We start from the raw sequence: 12,849 nt of genomic DNA on the forward strand, positions 1-12,849 counted from the left end.
CCTTTCTCTGTCAGACACGGCTAAAGTTTATTTAAAGTATGCTTTACATATTTCTCATCCTATTACTGAAGAGCACTTCAGAGCACAACTACTGAAGACTATGTCTATTCAGATGTAAGAGAAGAAAAAGTTTCACAGAATCTGTGCTAGAAGAGAACATTTTAAATTCTGATACTATCAAACTGTTCAAATTCATCTAATTGAAACTATAAAAAGAGCAGAAACCCAGTAGAACAAAAAAAGATAAGCAGAAATTTGTCTCAGTTAAAAGGTTGTATTTCAGGCTCTTATCTATCACATTACTACTACTGAATATGCTTAAATATTCTCCAGCACACTCACCTCTTTTTGACGGTACTTAATTGCCAGTTTCAATCTTGCAAGATCATTACCACTTTGTTCTTCTATCAAGCTGTTATCATCTCTGTAATTAAGAATAATTTCCAATTCCCTGGAACTCCGTGTCTGATCCAGGAGATCTTTTGCAAATTGCTTGCATTGCCGTGACAGTTCCTCATACTCTGACTTAAACTCATTTTCGACTTTACTCAGTTCTTGCAGCTCCCAGCTCAGTTGAAAAGCAGTAAGGAAAGGATCCTCACTGGACAAAGCAATCAATGATGGGCTCGCCAGAGCCTTGTAGATATTGAGTCTGGACCGAGAGTGGCGGAGGCTGTCCACATCTGAGCTTGAGACACATTCGACGCAGTTACAGCGCACCTCGTGTGGCCGGGGCACAGACACCCCTTTCTGCACAAGGAGCTTTATGATTTCGTAATTGTTGGTGTGGGCAGCCAGAATAATAGGTGTGATATCCGGCGTAAATTCTGAAAACTGCTTGTCCAGAAGCACTGGTGGAACCTGTGAAAGAGGAAAAAAACCATTACAGGCCTTCTTATTGAATAGGAGTTATAGAAAATTAAGCTACAAGTGGTTTACCAGGTAATACACTTACTGATGGATCTTTATTTCTGGCCAGAGTTGAAGGAAACACTTTAAACAGAACAATTCAGTTAGCTAAGATAGCATCTTCCCAGGTAATAAATTGCTATAAACAGGGTGTGATTTTTCATGGAACCTCTTTTATATGTAAACAACCCATGAGCAATGATTCATTAGAGCAAATTATTAGATAAACAAGGAGGAGTTAGACACAAGTGCTCCTCTCCGGTCCCCTGAAGTGAGCAAGATGGAAATGCTCTCTCTCACTGGTTTATCTCAGTTTTATAGGGAAGAAGGAATCATGGGGGCATAACTGTGAATCTCTGAAGAAAGCAATGACCAGGACACAGGAAAATTATATTTATAAAATAAAATAGGCAAGTAAATGAGAAAAAAATGTGTTTTCTTAAAGAGAATATTGAAAATAAGACTGTGTAGAGACACAAAGATATTTGCTGCAAAGAGCTTAATGTTTTAAGGCTCAGTTCTACATTCACCTGCACAAAGAAACATACTCTGTTTATAGTAAAACAGGGAAGTTTGTAGGAAAAAAGGTCCCCAGACACCATTTTTAAAGACTCTTCTGATGTGCATTTCTGTATTGTCGTCTTCTTTATCAGAAAACTGTAAGGTCTTTCATTTTAAGCTTGTTTGTTTATTTTAAACTACCAGGCTCTAAGGTTAAGGTCAAGGCAATTCATTCAATTAGTATGATTATGAATGTAAGTGCAATTAGCCAGTGTCAATCAAAAAATTGGTATTGGTCATCACTTACAGACTGCCTTTGGTCCACAGCTCAATAACCAAGTACAAAACTCAATCCATAGAGCACCACTGATAGGTGCTCTGAGAGATGCTCTTTCGGGAGGAAGAAAAAAGGAAAACATCTGACTCAAGGTTATCTGAATGCTAGGGAAATAGATGGCCACTTCAGGGAGAAAAAAATGTTTGATGCAAGTCTCATGACAGCACTATGTCTTCATTGCCAGGCGGGAAAAACACAAGTGGAGTGGGAGTGGTAAAACGGGGTAGAAAGACAAGACTGGACACCTGGCATTCAGGACAGTAATCACACATCCCTAGGGAAGCAAAACCTGCTGGGCCATAATAGTAGCTGTGCCAGATTCTGAGAGGGTATGTGGAGTCAACAGGCAGAAATCCCTTTTCTCCCTTCCCATGCACTCAGACATGCATGCTTGGCTCGGCACTGTCAGGCTGGCACTGAGTTTGTTTCAGCACAGGACTGAGCTGGCATACCCACCCTCATGATCCCATGCAGAGGGAGCAGCTATCCTCACAGGTAGATGTTCACAACCAGTGAGCCAGGCAGCTCCTGTGCAACTTCACTTCTGCTTTCTCTATTTTGAGGTACAAACAAAATAGTGTGTGTGCAGACATACAGAGAAACATAGGTTAAATATTACTCATGAGATAAAGAACCCATTTGAGAATATACTGAAGATACATATGGGTGGAGGGAACACTTGGGTACAAGAATAAAGAGGAGGTCTGTGTGCTGTGCCTGGTCTCAGGGCAAAACCCACAACTTGGACATATGTCTTCCCAGAGGACTCTGTAGCTCTGGCCACACTTCTCTGTCAGGTCTCTTCCAGGGTACCTCTGGGACATCTGTCGCCTCCTGGCTGGATGCTGCACAGAGCCCACCTGGGGATGCCCAGGTGCCCAGATCACATCATTATTCCTGTCCAGTGTGAACTGGGGCTTGAAATCCATGTCTGTTTTCTCACCTGTCTTTGGTGTCAGTGCAGAAAGTGAGACCTGTTTCCAACCTCAATTCTTACAGGTTACTGCAGTCTTAGATTTATCTTCTCTTCTACTTACATATTACATAGGAAAAAAGAAAACACTGCGTGCATACACACACATTTCCTGCTCTCTAAATTGCAGCTGTGGCCAGTGCTTTTGAGACTAGAAAGATAAAAATGGCAGTAGAGATTCAAACTTTGCATTAGTAGAAATGAGATTTTTGGCTATCATAAAACTGAAAAAGGTTTACAGAGTTGTGTTGTGTTGTGTTCTGACAGTGTCTGCTACAAGCAGTGAGACTCCCCCTCGGCCTCAAGTTCAGGGTACCAGGGAGCGAAGGAGAGAGCTGCAAGGGCAGAAAACTCAAGGACAGAAAGCTGTAACTTCAAACTCACTGACTGCTCAGAGTATAATTCTGTCACTTCACATGTTGCTAGCTTTGTACTTTCTGACAGTACTAAAGTAACATTTGCTTCAAGCCCTGCCAGAACTGAAGGCTATCTTAAACATATCATCAGCTGCAAGCTCTGAAAAATTAAGACACAACTTCAAACAACATGGCATTACAGTGACTGACTTGTACATGGGGTCCATTTCCTTAAAAGCTGCTTGCTTTTTCTCATAGCTTATCAAAGCCTTTCATCTTAAGCTAACTCAGATACAAGGCTAATGCACACATTTTTGGAATTCATAGCATCAGAATTTACCCAAATATAGAAGTGCTTATTAAATCTTTTTAGCCTTAACTTACAGAAACATTTAAACTTAAAGGGCAAACCCTATGACTTCTACTTTAATTACATAAGGAGTTTAACCCCTGACCCTTTACCTCCTATTTTAAGATTTTGTACTAATTTAAACCAAAGAGAGAATATCAAAGTAATAAGGTCAAATTATTCCCTCATCCGAAGCAAAATGAAGTACTTATCTTTGAAGTACTGAGCGCTCTCATGCCATTCAGAAAATTTCAACATTTAACTGTTGACCCAGAGTACTTGCTCTTAAATCGTCAGACTTACAATGAATTTTACTTTCAAAGTACTGAAAAATAATTCTCTTAAAGAGAACTAAACCAAATAACCAGCACACACTGATATTAGTCACATATTCTGAAGCTTTGACAGAACACTCTCAGAAAACATGCAAGTCTTCCTTAAATCCTGGAAAGCTACTAGGTCTTACAGTCACTGACTGTGACTGGGACTTCCCAAGGCTCAGCAGCAGTGTAACTATATTACACATTTTGAAGTTAGTGTGCTAAGTTTGAGGCTGCTTAAACTTGGCAAGGTCAAGCAATTTTTGCCTTCTTACATTTTGTTGAAGATTTTCTACTTCAACACTATTTACGGGGCTGAACAAAGAGGTTTGGTGACTGTGTATATTTGTTATGAAGGTCTATGTGATTAGTAGACAAAAAGAAAATAAAACAGAAAATAAAGGACAGCTCAAAGTCTGAACACTTCCGTGCTCAAGGGCACAAGATTTTTTGTCACATTTCCTTTCCCTGCATTCACTTTAAGTGGGAATGAGTCAGTCTGGCTGGGATATCTAACAATTCTTTTGGATACCAGGTGGAACAGTCCTCTTCAATGTGTTTATATTCCCTGTATGGTCAGTGTGAAGAGAAGCTCCTTTGCTATGACAGGAAGAGAAATCTAGGTTAAATTAATGCCAGTTAGGTCTGAGACGTCATGACATCAAATGAGAGATTGATTGCTGATGAGCCCTTAGACATCCAGGAAACAGAAAATACAACAGTCTGTTTGGAAAAGGAAGAATGTAAAACCCATGAGTGTCCTTTTCTCCATCTAGATTTTTCATAATAACTCTCATTACTGCTATATCTCAACAGAGAGACTGAAAACTGCAGTATCCATTTACCTGCTGTTTAAGTGCAAGAGCTCAGAATCTATGGAAAACTATTTCCTTGGGCAAATAGATTGCTTCCCTGGCTCTTGTCTTTGTTTATTTATTTGCAATTATTTTATCTTTTGTTTGTAAAGGAAAGCAAATCCCTCATGGTTTCAGGTAGTTAGGGGAATAAATTTCTGAGTCATGTCCATCATGATAGCATGATTGGAGGAAAAACCTAAAGCAAAGGAAAAAAGAGAATATACGACAGATAAGATGAATACTTATGTCATGCAGTACCAGGTTATATAAGGAAATTAATATTATAAAAGTGTGTAATCAAAGTCTCAGCTGCTTTAGCACTATTTCTCTATAGCTGTCATCAGTCAGACACCTTGAAAATGCTTAACTCTACATTCCCGTACGGCCCACAGCACACGAGTTATCCCTATGCATACACAGTCCCATGCTTTACATTCTGGCTTGTTGAGTTCTTCTCTTCTTTGGTTTGCTATTGTTGTGTCATTGTTGGATCACCTGAAATACATCCTGATTAAGACCATGGAAGTAGTTCCCCCGGGTAGGGTTCAAAAATTCCTCCTACGGCAACTCCCTTAACATGGACTAAGTCACTGATAAACATCCAGATACCTGGAATAACTTAGAGATATCATGTCAAAATAACTTGAAATCAGTTATCATAGCACTGGAGGGGTCCTGAGAGCCATGTTGAAACTCTCCTCACAAGACCACACAAACAGCAGGACAGCAGCGGTGGCTCCTGATTGTCTGAAAGTGCTTTTCCCCATCCCGGGCTGCTCACTGTGCATCGTACAGCTGGCAGGCTCTGTGGCCATCGAGCATGTAAGGCAGGCAAGTGGATAGAAGTGGCCAAGCTGAGCTCAGGGACAGCATCATTTCTGAGCAGTGTGCGTGTGACACTAGCCATGCAACACCAATCTGGTACACTGTCATTGTCTGCTTTCCAGAGGCAACTTCCATGGCCTCCCCAGGAAGGATTCAACTTTATTGTCCTTGAACTTATAACATTTCCTGAAGGTAAGTACCACACTCTTAACCTGCTACTGAAATATTATATTTCATTCGATAATATTCTACCTCCATGTCTATTTTTTTCCCCTTTTTGTAGGAAACAGATGTATCCACAAAACCAATGTAGGAAACAGATATGTAACAGATGTAGCAAACAGATGTATCCAGGGGTCTTAGGCATTGTCAATTGACTAACAAGAATCTGAGGACTAAATGTAAATATTTTAGTAATATTGTATCTTCTTAAGAATGCATACTTTCATAAGACTTAATTCAAATTGTGTCCTTTAACATTTTCATATCCACATTTTACCTCAGTGCTGGCAAGGTGTTTAATGCTTGTCTTCCAGATTTCTTTTCTCTGGAGTCTAATGTAATTCCAGTTATACATTGAAGCCATGTAGGTATAGCAAAAAATAATAATTAAAAATCAGATATTTTCTTGTGGACGTTTTTTAACAAAATATTCCAGATTATGTTTTTATGTATCTTGAAATGTTCCTTTACTCCAGTATTTTCTTATAATCTAACAATAAGAGGGGCCAATTCCATATTTTTTCCAGATTAAATTCTTGTGATTATACTATATGATTATGACAATTCTAACTATTAATCTTACAAAATGTCCCTAATATTTTCTTATGAAACTATTATATTTAATGTCATCCAAGAAAGATGTCTAGCAGAAAGGAGCTCTGACAAGCAACCCAAGATATATATCTAATTTTATATAGCTGAAATCGAGTAAGGTAAACACTCCCCTTAGCACAGAGCTCAACAAAATTTATTCTTCAGGCACAAGCCATGTGCTAGCTAGCTCAAAATGAGATTATTGTGCTATCTCATGCTGATACTGACCCACAGCTAACCATGGCTCATGTCTCCTAACCTGCACTGCTGGGATACAAGACAGGTATCTTTCAAAAGTACTGCATTCATAATTTTGGCCAGTTGTCCAGGATGTGTGAAAAGAGGGCATGAACAGTTAATGCTGAACGTGTTACCTTAGGAGCTTGCTTTTAGTCTGTCTCCTACTGGTAAGGGGGGAAAGGTGACATTTTTGCCTCTGTTAAAACCTTCTCAATGTATATCACATGTCATAATGTATTTCCAAGGCTCAGGCCTAAATGCCCTCATTTGGTGCTAATATGAATTACTGTTAGGAAAGGATATCTTCCCCCCACCGAGAATAGTGTTTTATGTAATATCATGTCCATTTATTTTGTTGAAAATTTACTTTCAGCTTTGCTGGGACATGACTGGAACAGGGATGTTTGTAGTAATACAAAATCCCTGTCACATTTAAGGAGGCTTCAGTGCTTGCCTTTTTACGAGTCTGTGAATTTTGAAAAATTAATTTTACAAGTTTGAGTTATTTTCATCCAATTTTTTCCAAGCACAAGCTGAGTTTTCAAAACCTTGGATGTGGGGTTTTTTTTTTATCAGCTACACTTAACCTACCCTAAGACGTTAGCTTTTTAATGCTTGTTCATGCTCATCTTATTACTACTGAACCAATTTGTGTGTCACAAAAGTCACAGCATGGACTGATCACTTCCAGTCTCCATGACAGCCACATTGCACAAAAAGCACTAATGTAACACATTAAGGAAAAGAATTTGACCAATCTGTTCCTAAAGCTCTGCAGTGGTGGGTGGATATGTCACACCATTTCCTCACAATGTTTCTGATACTTCATGTGTTTTACCTTTGTGCAGTTTAAGCCCATAAATTCTGGTTCTGTGAAATGTGGATACAGAGACTATTTTATTTCTTTGCTTAGCTTCTGTTTTCTAATTTTTCATTCAGACTTTCCTTATGGGGGCTGGAACAAGGTAGTCTTTAAGGTCCCTTCCAGACCAGGCCATTCTGTGATTCTACAATTCTATGATCTGTGCTCATTCTGATGTGATCAGATGCGATACTGACTTTTGAACAGTAATATGGTATTGTCCAGTCTTTTTATGCTAGTCTTGTTTTAATATTCCCTGAAGAACTGTTATCTTAGTTGTTTTCAATTCCAATACCTACTTGGTTGATTATTTCTGCTCTACGTAGAACATTAATTTTTTTCTTAATGAACTGTTTTATTTTTTACAGAAATAATTTCTTGCTTGCCAAAACCTGAATTCTAATTGTGTCTTGCAACAGCCTTGAGATCCCCACATTGTCTGATGCCTACAGAATTAACATGCCCTCTATTTCATCTAAAATGTCATGAATAATTGCACTGATAGGGACAGACCCCTGCAGGACTGCTCATTTCATCCCTCTGTTGAATTCATACATCCTGTTTCACCAAGTACTGTTGGCAACTACTGTGAGTGTGGTTTTCTTAGACTGTATTTTGAGTGACAGTTTATGGAATCTTACAAATCTCGAGCTATATGATATGTAATGCTTTTCCCCAACATACAGAGCTTGCTACCTGGTGATGAATGATAATTATATTGTGATGACAAGATTTGTTCCTGACAAATCCTGGTAGACTGCTATTCATATCTATATTTTCTTCTAGGCGCTTACAAGCAGAATGTTTGACTATTTTCTTCAAGATAGTCCCTGCTGTATAAAACTATAGGTTTCTTTTAGTTGAAAAAGGAGAATAGAGAATGGTAAGAAAATACTGTTAAATGAATTGATAACAGCTTCCAGACAGAAGCAGAGGAAAAGATATTGGATTTGATAGATTTAGGGCATAAATTTGTTGGGTAGGACTCATGTCAAAGGACTTCAGGGCTTTATTTCTCTCTCTTTTTTTTTTTAATTTCTCCTCCCTGTATCTCTGAAAGAACTCTAATCCAAAATACTGCCTGTACACAAAACTGCTCCTTTCCAATTAATGTTTTCCTGTGAGCATTATTAGTGAATGGATGTGCTGTTTCATCAGTCAATGCCAGTAGCTTGAGCAAGGGTGGGAAATTGCTTAAAAGTAGACACTCAATAGAAGTGTCTACAGGATATTTAGATATTTAGATATTTCTAACAGGTTATTTAGAATTTGTTTTCAGTTATGGAACTTACACTTGCTCTCTCACCACATATCATTTTTAAACAGGTAAAGGAGTGTTTCTAGTAAGAGTTCTGGGCATCGCTTGACTGATCATAATGAGGAGTGACAAGCAAATGTTGTTTTCACTCAAGGGACAGTGAAAGAAGAAAAGTAAAATGGTTTGGAAAAACATGAGAGCTGAGAAAGAAGAAAGATCTTATTATGGAAAGGATTAAAGGGGAACTTAAATTATTTTTCCATCATAATGTATAGCTCATATATACTTCTCTCACAGTTTGCATGGTGAGTAAAGTCAATACTGAAATGTCCTGAATGTTCAAAGTAGATCTAGTGGGGTCCTTCCCATCTGAATTTTAAAATGGATGCATAGATACTTTTCTCAAACACAGAATGGTTCATAAAGACAAAATCATTTCAATGAATCTTAGGTCTGATATTCCATTTGCTGAGAAACCTCTGGTCTCTGGTCTGATTAGTAAAATGTGGAAAAGCTCTTGCTCTCCCGTGTTTGTTTTTCTTGTCCCAAAATGGTTCCAATAGTCAGCTAGAGAGGTGAAAAGAAAACAGCTTGCTTTGGCAATGAGGTCTTCAGGGAAATGTCAGAAAAAAAGGACTTCTTAGAATCTAAGCAGGATCATTTGTTTATCCCCGAGCTTCCTAGATATAGAAAAAAGAAAAGGTGTCCCACTGGCTATGGAATTATAAACGTGGCTTTTGTAAGGAGCTTTTTCAGAAAAGACAATAACAGATTGGTGGCCTCCCTTGGTATCAACAAACTCCTTAGGAGATATAAGTGTCTCAGAGGGTGGGAATTAGCTAAGCTTCTTTGCAGCTGATTACAATTATTTAACATTGCAAAGTAATTTGTGATCTCTTCATGGCTGGGAAGTAAATTTCATGTTTGAGAAAGTTAAAAGGGTTATACTCACAAAGAACAAAGTGGGAAACAGGCAAATTTGCATAACAGTTACAGAAAAATGTTTTCTCTATTTTAAAAATATGAAGATAAAGGAATACAAAAGATTATGGCAGGGACAAAGAAACCTGTATCTTCAGAGGATGCAGAGGAATTTCATAGTAAACTGTTTCATAAGTACATTATTCCCAGTATGTTATTCAGTGGTTTGTTATTTAGCAGCATACTGTAAATTTCCCATATTGAACCGTACTGTAATTTTCCCATATTTCACAGATGCAAAACAGGACATTTTTTCTGAAGTACACAGAGGAGACCAAGGCTTACACATCTACACTAGCATACGCTGGGAATGAAATACACATTTGAGAAGCAAAGGATGTAAACTGCATTTTATTACAGGTTGATGGTATTCTCAGCTGGGTTCAACTCCTTAACAATAGACACTTTAAGATCCCCCCTGCATGCAAGAATCAATTGAGCAATCCTGCTGCTTAAGAAGTTTGGAAACATGTAAATAAACAAGAGAAGATTGCTCGAAATAAAAATATCCCCTTTGAATTCCCACTGCAAAGAGATCAAAGGAGAAACATGCATCATTATAACCTGCCCTACACAGTGAGAGACCAGGGGCAGAATAGTTAGTTAGAGGTGTCTAAGGGCACATTGCTAGAAAGGAGCCTTTGAAACTGATGCCAGGGGGAATGGATTGGTTCAAACCCCTTAGTACTGCTTGTTTCAAGTTAGGCTTATCTTAGTATTGTATTTCTCTTGAGTTTACCAGTTGATTGGATCTTGATCTGTACAGATCTTACACATGGTGCATCCATGCATAAAGTATTCCTAATGTGCTTCAGGAGCGTATGTAAGTATATTTTTACTAAATTTAGGGCATGGTAGTAAGCAGAGACTTAATAAGCAAAGGTCTAAATGAGCAAAGAGCAGGGAAGAGAAATTTAATCTTATCAGCCAGATTGCTTGTACTTACAGTAAACGTCCTAAAACAAGTTGGTAGCAAATAAAATGGTGGCAAACTTTTTCCCTTTTCTACAAATATTCAGCTGTATCTCAGCAGTACCTAATATGAAATGTTAGGCTTTGAGGGTAGATATTTCAGGTTTCTCTTTTTTTTTTTTTTTTTTCCTGCCAGAAGGCCTCACACACTGTGACAAGCCTGCAAACTTAGATAATATTTTATTACCAACTCTCAGTAGTGTTTTAGTATCTGAGTTGAAAGGGGAACTAATTTTGCCTCCTGCCAATCTGGGGTGAAGATATGGAAGATATGGATCCTGGCACGGGTATAAAGTACAATTAGAACACTTCTGTCAGCACAGTATGTGACATACATATCCTCTATCCAGAAAACAGTTGGTAAATTGACAAGCTAAATGGGTAGTCTCCCAAGACAAGTAAGCCCCTGCTATCACATTAATAGGCTTTGTCAGTCAGTCCATTGTGACTTTTGAATTTGTTGGATTGCTCCAGCTGGATGTTAACATGAAGGAATATTAGAAATATTAAATTCCTGCAAGTTTCCCAAAAGAGATGGATGTTTGAGATCTGAGGAGAATTCTGGAGTATGAGCACAGCTATGTTACTAGACACCAGAGAATTCATACAAAAACAGGATACTATAAGTGCATCAGCCTCTTCAAAAGCTTTGATGAATGTTCATAACATCAAAAAGAGGAAATTCAATCATGATGCATATAGCTATTTGGAAATCAGATTTCATAAATTTCACTGCTTACAGAGCAATTTGACAAGGGATGCCCTGTGACACAAGCGAAGATAACGGTGGTGTGTGGAAGGCCATATATGAACAAGCTTCCTGACAACGGCATGTTTCTGTTTTGTAAATTTTCCTAGGGTTTTCCCATGGCTGAAGCTTTCGAAAGCCATTTCGTTTATAGATTATTATGTATGATTGCATGTTTGACTCTAAAGGACTAATGAAAGTCTTTCAAATTCTACTCTTGCATAAAACTTATTTAAGAAGTATCTCCACAGGCAAGTTCAAGGTAACTGCATTTGAGCACAGTGGCTCCTTATAGACAAAGAAGAACTCCAGAATAGTGGCTCTTTGAAAATATATTTCAGTGGACCACTGTACAGCATTGGATTGCCTGGAGGTTTGTGTCCATCAGAAACTGCTGTGACTTGAGTTTCTTTAAACAGTAGGTGGTCCTGTTCCTAAAATCTTTCCTGGGTTTCTGCACTGTGCACTGTCAGAAAGAGGATATGTTGCAGAAGAACCTACTGGATGGTACTTATCTTCAGACTTAAACACCTAATTATAACTCTATATGTGAATCATGTTTTTAAGCTCCTATTATACCCAGGAAGATCTAGGGCTCATCTCAGTTGCCCACAGGTTCTGTGACATAACTCCAAGGCCACAACACATCTCACAGATATTCTAGGATGCTTCACATTTCACTTACCCACTACATGTGAGCTACTGAGCTGGGCCCCTGGTTGATGTAGTGAGTGGAGTCCAGGGAAGTCTTTTTCTTAGCTTACAGCAGACACTTGTATTTGGTCAACAAACCCTCTTGCTCATCACTGACCTTACTGGGACCTCAGCTATCTGGCTTACATGTGAGCAGTAAATGGACTGATTCAAACAGCATTTTACCATTTAAGACACTCCAGAGAATGAGAGAGATCTACACAGATATGACATGAGACCTACTGGAGGGTCTGCACTTTGCAGCGCAGGCAGGGGACAGGGAGGACTCATCTCTGCACAGACTGAGCTCCACTGCTACCTTGCCTTCAGCTTCAGGCATCTGAATGAGGGGCTGATTTCCACCCCCTTACATCCATGTATTTGTATACATACATTTATATATAGTATATATTTATACAGAGCACAGATCTCAAGCTGCTGTATCAAGGGCAAAAACACCAATTGTTCCCTCAGAGGCTGCTCTAGGCAGAAGAGATATTGGTTTGTTTATACTGCTCCTTTAATGTTATAAATTTGTTAACTTCCCAAGTTAAATTGCATCACCAAATGTACAAATAATTGGCAATGGGGATTTCTAGACCTTAGAAGACAAGACTACCTCAATTTAAAAAGCTTCTGTTTGTTGAACCTCTTGGTTTTAACAGATTTATAATACTGGCCTCAGAGCTGATTCTTAACTTGTTTTCAGGCACTGAAAGACTATTAAAATCTTTAGATGAAGCTATCTTTCCAGTTGATGAGTTGTAAGGAGGTGAAAGCAGGTAGGTTTGCTGAAAAGGATGCCAGGCATGGAGGCTTGTGAAGATGACCGTACAGGACTACTGACTGTAA

The 12,849-nt window shown here is 38.6% G+C and overlaps 1 protein-coding gene across 3 annotated transcripts in view; it reads right to left on the reverse strand.

Moving 5' to 3' along the window:
• TRPC4 (transient receptor potential cation channel subfamily C member 4) overlaps positions 1-12,849 on the reverse strand; it is a 133,979-nt gene that overhangs the window by 60,561 nt on the left and 60,569 nt on the right. For all 3 annotated transcript variants that reach the window (XM_039566770.1, XM_039566776.1, XM_010400360.4), the window contains one exon: positions 343-861. In XM_039566770.1, coding sequence (XP_039422704.1) covers positions 343-861 — 519 coding nt within the window. The remainder of the gene's footprint in view (positions 1-342; positions 862-12,849) is intronic.

This window comes from Corvus cornix, chromosome 1 (assembly GCF_000738735.6).
Source record: "Corvus cornix cornix isolate S_Up_H32 chromosome 1, ASM73873v5, whole genome shotgun sequence".
Taxonomy (NCBI): domain Eukaryota; kingdom Metazoa; phylum Chordata; class Aves; order Passeriformes; family Corvidae; genus Corvus; species Corvus cornix.